This window comes from Phycodurus eques, chromosome 14 (genome assembly GCF_024500275.1).
Source record: "Phycodurus eques isolate BA_2022a chromosome 14, UOR_Pequ_1.1, whole genome shotgun sequence".
Lineage (NCBI taxonomy): Eukaryota > Metazoa > Chordata > Actinopteri > Syngnathiformes > Syngnathidae > Phycodurus > Phycodurus eques.
Window position 1 is genome coordinate 15120563 of NC_084538.1, and position 17705 is coordinate 15138267.

The 17705-nt window shown below is 42.1% G+C and overlaps 2 protein-coding genes and 1 non-coding gene across 10 annotated transcripts in view; 1 reads left to right on the plus strand and 2 right to left on the minus strand.

Annotated features, from left to right (window-relative positions):
- The first annotated feature begins 958 nt into the window (after positions 1–958).
- On the plus strand, positions 959–5231 carry zpcx (zona pellucida protein C). Its single transcript, XM_061696930.1, has 9 exons — positions 959–1032; positions 1768–2116; positions 2187–2299; positions 3729–3835; positions 3910–4084; positions 4163–4280; positions 4350–4429; positions 4501–4589; positions 4677–5231. The coding sequence occupies exons 1-9, from the start codon at positions 959–961 to the stop codon at positions 5213–5215; spliced, it is 1644 nt and encodes a 547-aa protein (XP_061552914.1). The 3' UTR covers positions 5216–5231.
- trnai-aau (transfer RNA isoleucine (anticodon AAU)) lies at positions 1469–1542 on the minus strand. Its single transcript has one exon. It is a non-coding gene; the product is annotated as a tRNA-Ile (tRNA).
- A 182-nt stretch (positions 5232–5413) lies between the features above and the next one.
- Positions 5414–17705, minus strand: part of LOC133412796 (uncharacterized protein KIAA1522 homolog) — a 39883-nt gene continuing 27591 nt past the window's right edge. For 3 of the 8 annotated variants that reach the window (XM_061696440.1, XM_061696438.1, XM_061696441.1), the window contains exons 3-9: positions 17225–17284; positions 13449–13589; positions 13272–13315; positions 13049–13184; positions 12700–12822; positions 8041–11745; positions 5414–6174 (exon numbers count right to left, since the gene is read on the minus strand). In XM_061696440.1, the coding sequence (XP_061552424.1) occupies positions 6116–6174; positions 8041–11745; positions 12700–12822; positions 13049–13184; positions 13272–13315; positions 13449–13589; positions 17225–17284 (4268 nt within the window). In that variant the 3' untranslated portion in view covers positions 5414–6115. Of the gene's footprint in view, positions 6175–8040; positions 11746–12699; positions 12823–13048; positions 13185–13271; positions 13316–13448; positions 13590–14660; positions 14950–17224; positions 17285–17705 lie in introns of those variants that run through there. The other 5 variants (XM_061696439.1, XM_061696444.1, XM_061696443.1 and 2 more) reach the window with 5 other exon arrangements.

Sequence of the window (17705 nt, forward strand, 5' to 3'; positions counted from 1 at the left end):
ACCTCAGTTGAGCACCCGTGTTAGTCGCACGACCCATTGAATATCCTGAGGAGTATCACAAAGTCGGCAGTGAGGGAATTTGGGTGGTTGGTTGTCCTCATGTTAGCCCTCCTTTTCCCCACGACCTCTGTGACACTTACACTAACCTTTGACCCGTACATCCCGTCTCCGAGCAGGTTTCAGAACGGGTCCAGTCAACCAGAGACTATACAGACGACATGAATAATTCACACACGTTTTATTGCTCCCCTGAGAGGTAAAAACGCCACCACTCAGACACACCCCTAAAAGAATAGTGTCACAGGCCCTGTGATATCTTTACCTGCCAAAAATGACATCAAACTGACCTATGTAAGCCTATTACCTCTTACTTTTTTGGCATCTTTGTAAATAACATAAGTACTGAAATTCAAAGCAGGCATGCTGTAAACTCAAAACAACCATACAAATGCTTTGTTTTGTTTTGTTTTTGTTTCCAAGGGGCGGCTTTGTAGGTTTTACTTCCAGTAAAGGAGCGAATTTCTCCATTGCTACTTGCAGGCAGGCCATGCCTCCTTGTGGCTAAGATGCAAAATTTCATGTATCTTAAAGCAGCGAGAAAGATGCGTTACGTGGGTTTACATTGAAAAACAGGAGGGGTTAAAAATGTCTATGTACTTTTTAAATTGTAAATAATAAATTATATAAATATGTATATGTTTTTAAGGTATTGTGTGTATACATAACTCTGTTGTAATTATTTATGTATGAAAGACTGCTATGCATTATTTTACTCGATAAAATAAGTCATTCTCAGTTTTTTATTTTATTTATTATTTGTAACACATTTAATCTTATTGAAATAACCAATAACCTAGTGGAGTAATTCAATACAAATAAAAGTAATACATGGGTGTGTGACTAAATTAATGCTACAAATATTACAGGAATCTTGTTGAGACAAGACTCGATGGTATAAATGGTCAGTGCGCCGGATAAAAGAACGCAGCGGGCCGTATGTGACCCCTGGGTCACACTTTTCCTGCTCGTGCCGTAAGTAGCTAAACCACTTCTGATCATGATGCGCTGCAGTTTTATATGACTATCAGTGCAACCACGGTTGAATGTGAACTTAATAATAGCCTACAGTGGCTCTATAAATGAAGTTGAGTTAAGTGTTGCGGCACGGTGGCCGACTGTTGAAAAGATATTACGCACTGTGACAAAAAATATCATTTCTTGATCTTTTATTTCGTGCAGTTTTAACCTGATGACTAGGTTTTCTAAATCAATTATTTCGTATTAAAATTATGTATTTAAACTCAATATGTCTGCAGATGTCAGGACTAGCTTTGAGGTAGCTACAGTAAAAGGTAGGTCCGGCAACTGAGTGTCAGTCAATATTGTTTGTTGAAGACTTATTACCCATTTTTATAATTATATAGTGAAATGTATCCTTCAAGCTAAGTATTTTAAATAAAGAAAAGCTTGGCCCGTACGGGGATCGAACCCGCGACCTTGGCGTTATTAGCACCACGCTCTAACCAACTGAGCTAACCGGCCACGTTTACAGAGCCGTGACTTCAACGTTATGTAGATGATAGAGGTTGATAGAGGTTGAATTGCTGGGTCTTCCAATTCTGGACCGACTTTCGCCCCCATCACCTCTAATAACCTCCAGCTGTGACAGTGACGTAGTGCGTGCGTGCACATGAGCGAGAAAAGACAGAACGTGACAATGCAAACAAGACATCTTTCCACTTTATTTTGCGCTTTCTTGCTTTTCAGCGTGGGTTGCTGCAAAACCGGCACCGACGGCTCAACAACTGCCCAAAGACGAAAGCAAGTTATCAAAATGGGCAACCCCAAATCCAAACGCGCCCCATCGAAATTGAGGTTGTCCGAGCACGTCCCAGCAGTAGAAAACGCCCGGTTCGACTTAGCGTCCCTTCCTGACGTCTCGGTGACCTGCTCCGCGTTCGACTTGGTCGTCCGGGTCAAGCCGTCGTTCTACGGATTCGGCGCGGATGAGTCCGAGCTCCAGCTGGGCCGAAGCTGCCGAAGCAACGGAGTCCTGGGACCGTACGGAGACCTGCTTTTCACGTATCCCCTGACGGACTGCGGCTCCCGGCAAGAGGTAAAGCGTGACGTCAAGCATGATGTCACATTGTGCATCCCGAATGACAATTTCTATTCCCCGTCGCCAGTCGACGCGCGACTTCCTGCTCTACAAATTCACGCTCCATTATGAACCTTCAAACGCGAGGATTCCAAGTGGAGCGCCTCGGTTTGACGTCGACATTGAATGTCGTTATCAAAGGTACGCAGAGGTGGCGAAAGACTCCGTAATTACGTTGAAGTACACATACTTGTGTGTAGGAGGGAAAAAAGAAAGTTCAAGTACTTTTTACTTGAGTAATAATTCAAAGTGAAAAGGATGTAAAAAAAAATAATAATATTATATTATATAATAATAATATTATTTTTTTTTTTTTTTATTATTATTTTTTTTACTGTCAATTATCCATTTCGTTCCAGAATTGGAGGACATTTAGGCACCAACATTTTTTGAAAAATTGGCCAGTTATGTATGTGTTTTTAAGAAAGCTTTAGTGTGTGATACTGGACATTTTGGTATCAATCCGATACCAGGTAAATACAGGGCCAGTATCGCCGATACTGATACCTTTCACTAATTAAGGTAGAGTCGTCATCGAATTGCTGAATCTCAATTTTCTACCTCTATTAGCTTCTTGTTTCTGCTACATCATTTGCAGCTCACCTTTTATCATTTCCTCTAGGCACATTATGTTGCAAAAATCTCATGGCACATAGTCACCCAAAAAATGTATTTGCTACAAATAATGCATCTTTGTTCATCTATCGCTTGTAGCTGGTTAGTGACTGTAATCATCGTCAAACCCGACACAGAGTCGTTATCAGCAAACTGTTTTCCCAGATTTTATGCATAATTTCTCTTTGTGATGTTAATTTCTGGCGGCACCGCGGACGACTGGTTAGCACATATGCCTCACAGTTCTGATAACCCGGGTTCAAATCCGGCCTCGCCTTTGTGGAGTTTGCGTGTTCTCCCCGTGCCTGCATGGGTTTCCTCTGAGTGCTCTGGTTTCCTCCCACTTCCCCAAAACATGCATGGTAGGTTGATTGAAGACTCTAAATTGCCCATAGGTGTGAATGTGAGCGGGAATAGTAGTTGTTTATACTGTATGTGTCTTGCAATTGGCTGGCTACCAGTCCAATGTAACCCACCCCTCACCCAAAGTCAGCTTGGATAGACTCCACCTCACCCACAACCCTAATGAGGACAAGTAAACAAACAAATGTTTGTTTGTTTATATGTGCCCTGCGATTGGCTGGCAACCAGTTCAGGGTATACACTAGCTCTCACCCAAAGATAGCTGGTATAGGCTCCAGCACGCATGTGACCCTAGTGAGGATAAGCGGTACGGAAAATGGATAGAATGGTGTGCTGTGAGATTTTTCAAAAGTAAAATCTGGACCGTGGCTCAAAGTTTGGGAAATGCTAGTTTAGAGGCAGAGCATAAAAAAGATCACTTAAATTTAACACACTTGTTGTAAATTTGCAAAATGAACCCCATAGAGATTCAAAGGTTAAATGATTTAATGTAGGACAAATAATAATAATGTTGGGAGCACATGCTCTTTGGCATGTTTATCATGTGTTTTGAGAACCTGGCCCACGTAGCTCTCATACTATCTTTGTCAAGGTACCACCATGTGTACCAACTGGCAGTCAAGCCAACCTGGACAACTGCCCTTATGCGTAAAAATCTGAGAGCGCATCCAAATGAGTTCCAAATCCAATTGATGGATGGTATGTCTCAGTACAACACACAGGTAAGGTTTGCATTGAATACATTATGTCACACTAAACTGTGTCAAATTCAGATTCATGGAGCAACCCAATCGAAAACCAAGTGTTCCAGCTTGGTCAGAAGGTTAACGTCCAAGTCTCTGCTCCACATCTGCCCGCTGGAAGGAGACTGTACATCAACAACTGCTATGCTTCACCAGACAGTGGCTCTTCATTGTCCCACAGATACAAAATTATTGGCAATTCAGGGTATGGATTGTGTACAGGAGTTTGAAGGTTGTTTTCCTTGGTGTTCTGTTTGCGATGTCACGTTCATGCCATCCACAGTTGCATGCTGGACAGCAAGCGACACCCCGGAGGAGCCTCTAAGTTCATCTCACAAGCTAACAGGACCCTGAGATTCTCATTCAATGCCTTCCAGTTCATTTCTGACCCAGACAGGGAGGTGAGAATCAGCACCCATGCTCCCTCTGTCCTATATTCTAATGTGACTTGAGCTGTTGTCTGTGCTCAGATCAGCATTTACTGCAAATTATTTGCCACATCAAAAGAGCCAGGTCCAGCACAGAAATCATGCACTTACAGAGAGGATAGGTGAGACTTAACACTAAAATAATTTTATTCTTTCCCAAGTGGATGAGACATTTTTGCACGTCTTCTGTAAGGTGGAAGGCCCTTTCAGGAGATGACAACATATGCAAATGCTGTGATTCACAGTGCGTGAGCTCAAAGTCAAAGAGAACAAGCATGGAAGGTACGCAAGTTCCTTTTTTAGCTTCAGTATTATTTTAAGTGAATGTTTTTGTCTTTTAATCCTCGTTCGTTGGTCTTCTGTGCAAAGGTTCCGTAAGAAGGGGCTTCTTGGTTGCAGATCAGCCACTTGTTGAAGAGGAAGGCTTACTACGTATCAGAAGACTGAATCGTCCCCTACATGATGTGCACAGTGATGCCATCTTGTGGCAAATTGCAGATGTACTCATGAATGATGGTGTTGAGGAAGACAGTGTGGAGGATTCTGGAAGAGAGAGTGTGATTCGAGAAGAAAAGATAGGACAGGAAGTTGAGAAGCTTGCCCATAGGTGGAAAAAGTCTGAAGAGAGAGGTTTAAGAGAGCTCATAGAGGATGGATCAGGATATGATGTTGAAGAGGAAGAATTTGAAGGCAAATGGGTGGTCCAAGAAGATGAAATAAAAGGGAAAGTATTGGGTAAATGGGTGAGGATGGAGCCAATTTTAGCATCACAAGTCACTGTGCTACAACTTGATACCAAAGGGGACAAAGGAAAACGGAATCACACGCATGGGACTAAAGAGGCTCCAAGAACACAATTGGCTGATGTACAGAATAATGATGAGCTGACTTGGTATTTTACATGGTAGTACAGCTGAATGCATCAATCTCTCCACTGCCATCTCAATAAAATTTGGCATGCAATTAAGGGATGCATTTTTCTGTTTCTGACACAGCACAGGTAGCCATCCTTCATGTTGCAGTTTCAACACATCTAAACTACAATATCTTATTCAACAATCTTGACAACCAATGCATAAGATTTAGTACAGATGTGAACCCTGAAATACACAAATATTACAGCAGTAATACAGACCATGTAATGTGTCCATAAATCTTTTATTTTTTTCCTTTTCTGATTACATGTATGAAAATCTTGGAGGGGGGGAGGATTCAAAGCAGAATTATCCCACGACTTGAGCCATAACAGTAGCAGAAATTGTGTTCTAAATAAAGAATTTCAATATTACTTAGTGATTATTAGCTGACCCTGAACTACATTATGGGCCATGAATACAGTAAGCCTTAAAGGATAACCTTGTGAATCGTTGCGAAGAGAACATATGAGTGATACATAAACTCTTGATTCATATTATTTTAGAGATTCCCACTTTCGCAAAGAATAGCAAAAATAACTTAAGATTTATTTTCTTGAATGTCTTTGGTAAATTACAGAACTCACCGACATTAGCTATATTTACAGAAGAGCGCCCTGAATTTCCATTGTCAGAATTCTGACAAGCACGGATTCAGCAGGACTTACGTATGTAGTACAGTCGTTATCAAACAGTCAACGGTGGCATATTTCAATCTCATGCACCAGTAAAGCTCAGAACACCATGTGGCGGGGAAAACATATTGTATCTATTTAACTGTTGCGTGTGCACTTGAAAAAACAACCCACACCATTTGCATCGGTGATTTTTTTTTTTTTCCCCCCTCTTACAACAGCTTGGCATTAAAATCTATCCTGTCTTCAGTGTGAAGGCTCATGTTGCTCCTCCTCCAGCATCACCTGTCTCTGCACCGTTTGATTTCTCTGCTGCATCTGAAGTTGGGAAAATGAAAGAAGAGTTGTTTTGTGGAAGAAGTGCACAAAATGATCTTTTAACATTTGGTCAAGGTGCCTCTTTGGCCACTTAAGTGATACATTGGGGAAAACTTACAAGGTGGGGGTGATCAAAAAGTACTGTAACTCCCCATTTTAAAATACTTTAAAAATAAATAAATACATTTAAAAAAAATCTAATTCTTTCTGTTTGTTCATTAATTTATGGGATGACTTTGGACAGGATTGTGGGTCAATTCATTCTTCGTGATACCATGCAATGCAATGCAATCTGGTCCATTACCAGTACTTGGGAGATTGCTGAAGATTGGATTTTCATCCAAGATGGGGCCTTCCACATTTTATATGAGTAGTCGGCCAGCAGCCCCGTTTCAACACCATGTGACTTTTCTCTTTGGGGTTGGTCTACTGTGGGAGAAAGTCTACTGTACCACACTAAAGACTGGAAGAATTTGAAGAGCGAATATGAGAAGTAATGTCTTCCATCTAACAAGGGTTCCAGGTGAAATTAGTTGACGCGATTCCTGGGCGGCTCAAGAAGTTCATAGCGAATTCTAGTGTTCATGTTGAATATTAAATAAAACCTCATGCTAAACGCTAACTTTCCTTGCATATCCATTCCTTTTATTAAAATGCTCAGGCAAGCAATAAATGTATTGCTTTGGTGCTATCTGGTGAAATCTTGGTGTTGTTGTTTGGTTTAATTCATTCAAAGTGTTTTTTTTTTTGTCTGTGTTTGAGATGTCCTGTTTTGTTGGCGATCTATGAATAAACCTCAGTCACCGTCAAATGAGAAACTGAAAGTATGTTCCTTCTTCGCTCCCAAAGTAGCCACTAATAGCCCATGTGCGCTACTGTTACAATTCACCTGTATTGCCCATTGCGTACTGTAAATGCCAAAAGAGGATGACTTAATACCATCCATTTTCCATACTATTTATCCTCTATAGGGTTCCAGGTGTGCTGCAGCCTATCCCAGCTGACTTTGGGCAAGAGGTACACCCTGGACTAGCCAATCGCAAGGCACAGTTACAGTAGAAAAACAACCATTCACACTCACATTTACACCCAAGGACAAAGTCGAGTCTTTAATGAACCTCATATGCATATTTTTGGAACGCAAACTTAGGGAAGAGTATGCAAACTCCCCATAGCATTTGGACCGCCAACTGCAGAACTGTGAAGCGGATGTGCTACCCACCCAATCACCCTGTCGGCAGTATGAATTAAAACCGTTTGTGTAAAGAGCTATGGCCCATATTTGTTTGCTCATGTGCAATGTCACAGCATTTTGTGCTAGTGTGATTATTTAGGCCCATATGCTAGACACTATTAATGAGCCTCATGTGATGGTGGTTTCTGTGTTGGTGCTTTACACCCACTCTCAATTTTAAGTGTTTTGCCACCATCTTGTGGCATCTATATACAATTACAACCTCCTTTTAGGGGAGTGTTAATTATTCACAGATTTTTGTGATTCAAGGCAGCGCTCAGTCCCTCCCTCTGCGAATAGCATGAGTTCATTGTAAAATATAAGTACTTTATTTTAAAAGAGAGATTGCTTCTCTATCACACTGTATAAGGAAGCTTTAAAATGTTAGGCTTATTACGGTGAAGGTCAAATTATGATTAAAATGTTACAAATCAAATACTAATCCTAATTAATCCTAAAACAATTCACATCCCCTATGTTTGCAGAATTCACATTCAGTAAGAGACCACCTCCCTTGATTCTTCATTGATAACTTGTGGACTTAAAAAGTATCCCCATCATCTAACAATTCAGGCTTTTCCTATAAATTGTTACCTCTTCAACATTCAGATTATTGCAGTATTCTTTCTTACCCATGATGCTCTCTGTCTGTGCTGGCTGTCCTGCAGTCTGCTCCATTCCATCACTGCTCTTCACATCTATGGCCTTTGTTTTGGGTTTCTTTGCAACAGGTGGCGGCATCTTGACTTTCTTTATCTCTACCTCCTTGATCACCTTTGTAGAAATGTCTTGGTTTTTCTGTGAGGGTTTCTTGGTGTCTACCCCTACCCTTTTGTTGTTCTTTGAGAAGATAAAGCTTGCTGTATTGGTTGGAGACTGACCATGGTCTTTTGGTGATGTAGGTGAATGCAAGCTGAGGCGAAGTGCAGAGCTGTGTTTTGATCTGGCAGCTGTCCGCAGGCGAATGGCCTCCTGTAGGTTCATGGAGGTTGCGGGGGAGGTGATCATTGCTGGAGACCTAAGGGCTGCGGGTGAAGGTGCAGGTGGAACAACAACAACAACAGTCTGGTCCTGGGGTAGAGCTGGTTGGGAGGTGACAATGGCGGGTGGAGACGTTGACGTAGGCGAGGATATGATCAGAGATCTTCTAATGGGCTTCTGTGGAGCCTCATTATTGGGTTGGTGAGATTGGACCAGGTTGTTGGGTTGCTGGATTGTCAAAACGGCCTCAGATTGAGCTTGCCCCTGAGCGATAGGAGGTTCGGGGCTGCTATTAACGGGCTGCAGCTTGACCATCTGCAGAAGGGAAAGTGTGACCACAGGTTCCTCTTGAACATTTTCAGAGGAGGGTTCAGGGCTTTCGTTCTCTGTGCTTGCAGTACTTGTCTGGTGCAAAAGACTGGCAAGACCCCCAGTAGGAAGAAGTGGTGGCACAGGAATGCTTAAAGGTGGAGAAGACTGTGATGATGGACGGATGTCAAAATTCGATGGGATGGAAACGTCACTCGGTGGTGAAACGGGAACCTGCTGAATATGGAACCCACCAGTGTTTGGGGGTGCAATCTCAGTTGAAGGGAGAAGTTCTAAGGGAGGTGGAGGTGGGATATTTTGAGGGGGAGTGAGAATACCATTACATGAAATCTGCTTACGTTGAGATTCAGATGAGATGCTCTCTTGTTGAAGGATGACCTCTGAGTCTAATCTTAGAGATTCACTTGGTGGTGGTGGTGGTGGTGGAATACTTTGAGGTGGATAGAGTTTGGAAGCAAGGGTTTCTTCTTCCGGTGTCTGTGAATTACTCTCTTGAGAAGATGGAGGAATAACCTCTTCAGAACACAGAGCTGAGACAGTTTCTGGAGGCACAAGGGCGGGCTGGCTAACCTGAGGAGGGGGATCTTCTTTAAAATTGACCAAAGGTCGAGGGATATCTTTTGGAATCAGAGATGGGAGCACTTGAACCACTGGGGTGGCAGACTCTTTAGCTAGCACAGCTGGAACCACTTCTGGGGGACGTGGAGAAACCTTTTCAGTTATTGGAGGAGGGACCTCTTTAAGTGGAGAAGCAATGACTTCTTTCATTCTCATAGGAATGTTGACAATAACTGGTGGAGGGGGGGCTGCATAGGCTGGTGGAGCAGGTATACTCAAGGGAGGCGGAGGTCCAACCTCATGTGATGTTACGGACTCCTGTGGTTCAGGTTCCGCGGTCACAATAATTGTTGGCCTTGTGCTATATGAGTGACGATCTGTGATATTTACTGCAGCAGGCACAGAATTTGGTGGTGATGTCGGAAGGGCTGCAACTAACCCTTCTTCACTAATTAAGGGTGGAGGTGGAAGGGGGAAATCTAACTCATCGGGCACACTGACCATTTGTATTATTGGCGGAGGTGGTGGGGGCCAGGATGAATCAGGGGAGGCTAAATTGTTTACCTGCGTGGTCTGTTTGCCGGGGGGCTCTGGGGGGAAGTGTGCAGGAGGAGGGGACGGGGATGTGCGTGTTAATGAAAGTGTATGTATGATATCCATTTTAGCCGTTACCTCTGAAGCTTGTGTGGCTGTACTTTTGCCCATGCTGTCCCTCATCCCTGCCAGCCTTTCTTCCCTTTTCTCCACAGCCTTCACTAACATTCCATTCAATATGTCACTTACTCTTACCTTCTCATCATTCTGTTTCACTTTGCCATTTCCTTCTGAATTTACATTCTGAGAGAGTCTTTCGTTACTGATTTTGTAAACCTCGTTCACATTCAAACGTGCACTTTCTTGAACCTTCTGCGTCCCTAGCGCCATTCCATTCGTAGATTCCACTTTAGTAGTCAGGTTTTTCTGTTTTCTTTCTCCAGCCAAAGTTTTCACAGAGCCCTCTGTCGACACAGATGCAGATGACCTCTGTTGTCTCCTGTCTTTTGGATTCTTTTTTATGATGGCATAGACATTGTCCGGGGCTGGGGGTCCCAGAAGCAACTCAAAGGTACGTTTGTTGTGAGCCCAAACTTCTGGAGGAGGGGCTGGAGGTGCATGGACTTTAGGGTGTGGAGGGATGTCAAAGAGCTTTCTCAAGGTTCTTACAGAGTGGCTGACACTTTCACAATCCACTTTTATTGGTTGAGACTTGACGGATATTGTGTTTTCATTCGTTTCCAAATGTGTGAGGGAGGATGGAGATGAGGCACCAGGAAATAACCTCTGAAGCTTTGCTAGAATTCCTCTTTTACGTTTTGGTGAAGAGCTGCAAAGTTCAAGCTGAGGAGACATGCAATCTTGACTTGAGTAGCCGCTGGACGGGGAGGTTATTTTGCTTACTTTATTTTCCTGTGGTGGTTTCCACTTTTCTTGTGTAGAAGAAACTGTCTTTCCCGCCTTGGCCAAGTCACTGGCCTGTGGTGATTTTGCCATACGAAATAACACAGAGCCTGTCGAGTCATCCAGAGAGCTCATGTCCCCGTTGTAGCCAGGGCTATCTATGGTCCTAACAGGAGAAGCTTCAGGTTCATCAGTTCCCCCACCTAATGCTGAGCCACTTTGAGGAGATGACTCCTTTGAAATGACCACCACCTCTGCTAAATCTCGTGACCGCCGCTTCATCTTGTGCAGAGAATAGGAGCGGCTTGGGGGTGGCGGCGCCCTTTTGGGTTTCATAACAGAGAGGCTGCGCACAAAGGGCCCCTCCCTCTTAGCCCCACGTTCCTTACTAATGAGCTTGCCATTGACTGTGATTTTGATGGAGTCTTGTGAGGCCTCCTTTCTTGAGATGTTGCCGCTGGAGATGGTTGAAGAGTCAGACACCAATGTCTCTGAGGACTCAGAGTGGCTCCAACCGGAAGTGTCTGACAGGTTGTAGGGGTTGTGGTTGCAGGCTGAGCTGACTTTGGAGCCTCTCGAGGAAGTGGTTCTACAGGAGCTGCGGGATGGGGAAGGGCTGGACAGAAGCAGGCTGCTCTTGCTGACAGTCCGGACGCTGTTGCGACTCTGGCCTCGGCTGATCTCCACCACTTCAATAGATGGTGGCAACACGGCATTAGGAATGATTTTGGACATATAGGCAGCCTGGGGGGACATTGAGATGACGGGGGAGGGCATCTCCTGCTGGAGGCTGTTGGCAGTGGTCATTGAGGGAACGGCCAAGGATCGAGGCCTCTGCCCATCCGTCAAGTCTGGGCACAGTCGGTGCAGCAAGGCCAGGTCATCCATATGACCAGCACGAATCTGCTCCATGGGCTGGATGACATTTTCACCGGGCTGTGATTCTCCTTGATGCGCACTGTCACTCCTGCCACTGAAATGCTCTTCCTCCTCTAACTTTGAAGACACTGTCCGGCCCACTCTGTACAAGCCTGATGGAAGGAGGACGAGTTAACATAGATTCTGAGGGACATCTGTGATGCAAAATATCTTTGCATTATAACTTTGCGAAAATTTAATTATTACGAAAGTTTACTTTTTGTTGCTGGTCTACAAATAGCTCTGTCTCTGTAAAATTAAACATCTCAGTCAATCTTTTGTAATCTGCCTATTTCTAAAAAAATGTCTGTGAGCAAGCCATTCTGTACTTCTACCCCACTGTTAGGCTAATTTACATTTAAAACAAACAAACAAACAAAAACACCACTTTCTCAAACCATTACATGACCAGCTAGGCTGGGTGAAGATCTACTCTTGTCAAGCGGAAGCTCGATCATGTCAAAGCCAAAAGGCTTTAGGCCAGAGCTGTAGTGTTAGCACGGCTTTGCGTTAGCTTACAGCTTTAGCTTCTGATAACCATGACACACTTTAATGTGGTGTGAAGTTGTGCTGCTCCAGGAGTGAAAACTGTCTTAATTGAGGCTCCCACCCACGTTCTCTCATAGATCTCTGGGACTTTTGAGAACATTTGCATGGCACAGAACTACACCTCGTTAAACAGTGTGATGAAGTGAATGTTAAGTGTACTGTAAGTCTTCATTCTATTGTGTATTGAGACCATTCATTAAGATACTCTAGTACAAAAATGCATAATTTGTCTCCTTTAAGTTATTTTTTTGCACTTAAAATGTAATTTAAAATCAACTGTAGTGTTGTATAATAAAAGGGTGTTAACAACTGTGAGAGTGTGATAACGGAATGCATAATTTATTTACATGGGATTTTTTTTTTTCTCCAAATTTGACCACCTTAGATTACAGATTGTAGTTAGTCTTTGATATTCCAATGTACAGTAGATGATTTACCCATTTATATTGTTTTGAATCACAGTGGCTAATAGCTTATCCAAATTAGATATTAATTTCTGTGACAAATTTGAAACATACTCAGCTCCATACCGAGCTCTCGCTGAACATGCCGAGGAATGCCTCCCACAGTCTTCCTGTGTCGTCTTCGTGTCCTGCCTTTTTCTGACTGCTTCCCGGAGTTTAAGGGCCTGAACGTTGAGCCTGGTTAAACAGAAGGAGGCAAGAAAAGTGTCTTTACATGACCATATACTGTGGATACAAATACTTTTTTTCTTTTTACTTTTCGTACAACAACATATTGAAAGTAGACTCTTAATGTTAAAGTCTGTACCAACTATTAAAACATCTATTAGTGTGCCCTCCACCCTGGTTATGATAAAATCATCACTGACTGCTAGTCGAAAATTGTGTCTTATTTTGTGGTTACCTTGCCTGGTGAGTCCAGAGCGGGAGGATCTCCTAGACACAGATGATTGCATAGAGGCAACGGAGGATGTGTCAGGAATGGTGCTATCAGTCGTAAACCCTTCACCCTCCCCATCTGTCTGGGCTGTCATTGTCGACTGACACGGGTATAACACGAAAGTGTGTGAATCTTCAGCAAAAGGACACCCAAGAAATTATGAAATTGAGGTTGCAATGTCACTCACAGTTGTGCTTTCATTATCTTGGAACTCCACTCCAACATTGTTATCTGGAAAGAGTAAAATTTAAAACAAAAGTTTATTCCCCCCTCAATGTCATCTGTTGCATGACACCCTTTCAACCAGAGTTGTGGCATGTACTGCTTCTTAGTGCTAAGATTCAAGACTACAAGAGCATGATACCTTCCTGTTGCATCATTTTCAAGCCTTCCAAAGCCTCACTGTGAAGGTCCTCAAGGTACTTGGGCCTGCTGGCCTCGATGAACACGTTCTCCTGGAGCAGCGGAGGAGGCGGGGTCTTATCATCATGTAGATTTAGCACAGCTTGAAAGACAAAAAGAGAAAACAATGGGAGGTGATCAGCAAAGTACATTGTTACTATAACAGCAGATTAGCTGCCCATATGGACACCAAAGAGACAATCATGTTGTTACTAGACACATTTAAGCCCAAACAAATAAATATGCAAGCAAACAACAGAAAGAATATCCTTGAGATTAAACCTTTGTTTCACTCTTGAATTCTGGATTAAACTTTGCCTTTGAGAATGGCACAGAGGAGGATTACCACATCAAAAATCTACTTTACTGAAATTTATGACAGGATTTACACATTCTTCTGGACTAGATCTAATCTTATTAGACAGTGAAAGGGGAATTAATAAAACCGTCACATTTAATTGTACATGTGTAGTAACGAAAGTTTTTGCTTAGGTAATAAGTGCATAACAGAAATTATGTGACAAGAACCATGGATTGAATCCAGAAAAAGACAACCGGATTTGAAATACAAATGACTTGCATGTGAATTTCAAACATGATAAAAACCTGAAGAGCCACTTTGACTGGCTAATGAATGTCTCGCATTCTCACATTCAGATCATCACTGCTTTGCATGTTTTAGCCCTTATTTTGTTTATCGAACATATCAGCTACACAAAAATAAGATCTTGTTCACCATGCAGTCACTTCAACGAAATCACTTGCCATGTGATGCAACTCTAGTGGGTCCTGCTAAGACACTTTTATGTAATGCTGACAGCCGCTCTACATTAAGCCACCTACTGTACTCAATTTGCCACACAGTCACGGTAAGGCCATGCTGGAATTAGCCTGAGCAGCCACGTTTAACTGTTAATAGTCAGCACTGTCTTTTTGAAACGGCACACTAAAAGCACTAGAAATTTCCTATAAACAATGTTACTATTACAATGTACCTCTCTCTCATGTTTGAGCATGTATATATATCATTTTCAGGTTCAAAATACTGAAACTAACTTACACAAGTTAGTCAACAATAAAGTCATTTTCCAGCATCAGTCTTGGTCATATTACATTCATAAACCAATCTGCATTATTGAACTGATAATAATTAGTATGTGCTGCCTACACTTACCTTTCTTCTTGACTGTGGTAAAGCAGTACAAACTAGAGCTGAGGTCATTAGTAGAAAGCACCACCATGACTTATTTTATAGCTCGTCAATGATCCAAAAGTGCAACAGAACTTTGTATAAAATGTCTCAAATAAAACAAGGTAAAAATCCACATGTACTGGAAACCGACTGCCCGATTAGGACGAAAGGATGATCTGTGTTGTTTTTGAAAAAGTTGTTTTTGTCAGTTCCATTCAGAGTGGAGAATGTCTCAACAGCCAATAGACGATCGGAGCTCAGGCACTAATCCTGTGCCGCCTAATTCCTGCCATCGCTCTTGTTGCCCATCTGCAAACACCCTGATTGGTCAGTGGGATCAAACAGCGGTCATATATGTAAACAATGAAGAAAGACTTGTTATTAGGGATTTGATGGACAAGGGAGAAACTCCGCACAGTTTCCCCACTTTGAAACAAATTGAGATTCATTGGAAAAATCTAGTTCTTAAACCTCTAGTCACAAGGTTAATAATTTAGCCACAAGGGGGAGCATGGAGATTGAGCAAATTTAGTCCTAAAACAAAGTTTAAAACATGTCTCAAAAGAGGCCTGTAGCTCCAGCACATGGTCATACATGTGAAATGTGTTCCTGTTGTCTTGGCACAACTTTGTTAGGTTGTAATAATGCACACAGATGACAAAAGGAGACCATTTAATCTATGACTAACTTCTTAAAAACTGTAGCTGGATGTGATAGAGATACCCCTTTAATCTGTGACTTTAGTTATTTTCTATTTACGTCTCCAGTAATGTAGTGCGTACACATCCTGATACATGGAATGTATGACATCTGAACAAATGCAAAACATTCTCATGCTTACAAGCCTTCTGAATAACTCACACGAAAGCAGTTTATAGAAGAGCTGAACTGAATTGTATGTGTTAAAAAGAAAGAAAAATAAATTGGCTGCTAAAGAGGGTGTGCACTTACAGTATACTGTATATAGAGCCAGTTGATATGGACACATGGTGAGACAAGACAGTGTCCAGTTACCATGACGGAACACGCTTTACGGGAGAGGCGTGAAGGCGTGGGTGGGGTGTGACTAGCAGTTAATGAGGACCTTCTATAACTATCACTGGTTACACTCAAATATGTGTGCATATTAATCACTGACCTATTAAAGGCACCATCTGTCCGTGGTGGATTGACAGTATGAACAGGCTGGAAGTGATTATCTATCAAATCCAGGCTGATGTTTACATCTTGGATTTGAATAAACTTACTAAATCCAATGGACATGATCCTGCGTAACCAGTCTATTCAAGTTCCAGAGCTCAGCCTCCAGAAAGGGAAAAACATTGACAGCAAATCTGCTTAAGGACATATGATTACATTTCCAGAGTCATACTGTAAATAATACTCTCGTTACAATTAGAAAAAAAAAAGATAAAAGGGTTTCAGAAATATGTAAATAAATGCATTTTTTGGCCACAACATTAGATACCGTACATACAGTATTTACTGAATGAAATTTAATGGACAGTATGTGTGTTTGTTCAATACTAGTGTAATATTCAACATTTGGTTCCAAGAATACCTCCTGTTAATCAAAACTGCGCCTTTTATTTACGTAAAAGCAGAATTTTTTATATGTTAGATTTGATCTTATTGGATTTTAAAGGTATAGCTAATTAAATTGCTGATGAGTGTATGTTTATCATTTTTTAAAACATTTTTTAAATTTGTAGTGTATGACAAAACTGACTCCCACTTGAATTTGTATCTTAATTTTTATTCACCTGACGGTCTGCTGTATATGAAGTGTTACAGCCTTTTTTTAAGCAATTTGTTCAAATTACTTCTGACCTGCGGCACGGTGGACGACTGGTTAGAGCGTCAGCCTCTCAGTTCTGAGGACCGGGGTTCAATCCCCTGCCCCACCTGTGTGGAGTTTGCATGTTCTCCCCGTGCCTGCGTGGGTTTTCTCCGGGCACTCCGGTTTCCTCCCACATCCCAAAAACATGCATGAATTGAAGACTCTAAATTGCCCGTAGGTGTGAATGTGAGGGCGAATGGTTGTTTGTTTGTATGTGCCCTGCGATTGGCTGGCAACCAGTTCAGGGTGTACCCCGCCTCCTGCCCGATGATAGCTGGGATAGGCTCCAGCACGCCCGCGACCCTAGTGAGGAGAAGCGGCTGGATGGATGGATACTTCTGACCTTGAAGAAGTCAAATTAAACTTTGCTTAAAATCAGTCTGTCTGATAAAAACATTACAAAGAGCTTTAGACCGGCACACAAAGACAGTTACAGTGACACCATAATGACTTTTTTAAACCTACCGTTGAAAGGTGGGGATTACATTTTTCTTCTTTCACAGGGGGACAAGTGACATTACACTGTCAGTGGAATATGCGCCACAAAGTACAATAGGAATGAATACCAGTGCCTCAACCTCTGTGTGTACGTAGAATGCATCTACTTTAAGAAAAAGGGATATTTTGAGGCCTTTGCAAATGTGATGTGACTGTCAATAACCACTTCATGCAAATACCCCATACTCCTCGAAGCCCCTGCACTAACCTTTTCCTCTCTGTTCTGAGACCTCCAGGCTTTTAAGTTTTGTGAAGCAGAGACAGCCACCTGAACACAACGAGTGTGGGAAGCATGCATGAATGCACCACTGATTGTTTGATGATTAAATGATTAGCACTCACTTCCTGCAACATTAGCTACACCAGTACCAGTCTATTAAGATCCAATATGGTAACCAAAATATTAGAAATGGGTCTTACTATGATGCTACAGTTCTACACCATGTAAATTACAACCAAAATAAACATATACCGTAATTTCTCGTGTATAATGCGCACCCATGCATAATTGACCTCAAAATTCTGGAAAACCCTTCTACCCATGTATAATGCATTTTTACAATCCATGATTTTGCTTCTACCCATATGATCCAAACGAAGTATTTTTTTCAAAGAATTATTCCGAAGTTAAGCACTTTATTTGAACATGTCATACTTTTTTATTTACTTGCTCTTATTTTGAAATTCAC

Bases quoted from the DNA above. Each gene is read 5' to 3' on its own strand.
- zpcx (XM_061696930.1), top strand. From the start codon at position 959: ATGGTCAGTGCGCCGGATAAAAGAACGCAGCGGGCCGTATGTGACCCC. The intron at 1,033-1,767 runs GTAAGTAGCTAA...CTTGCTTTTCAG, and splicing joins ACACTTTTCCTGCTCGTGCC to CGTGGGTTGCTGCAAAACCG. The intron at 4,590-4,676 runs GTACGCAAGTTC...TTCTGTGCAAAG, and splicing joins AAAGAGAACAAGCATGGAAG to GTTCCGTAAGAAGGGGCTTC.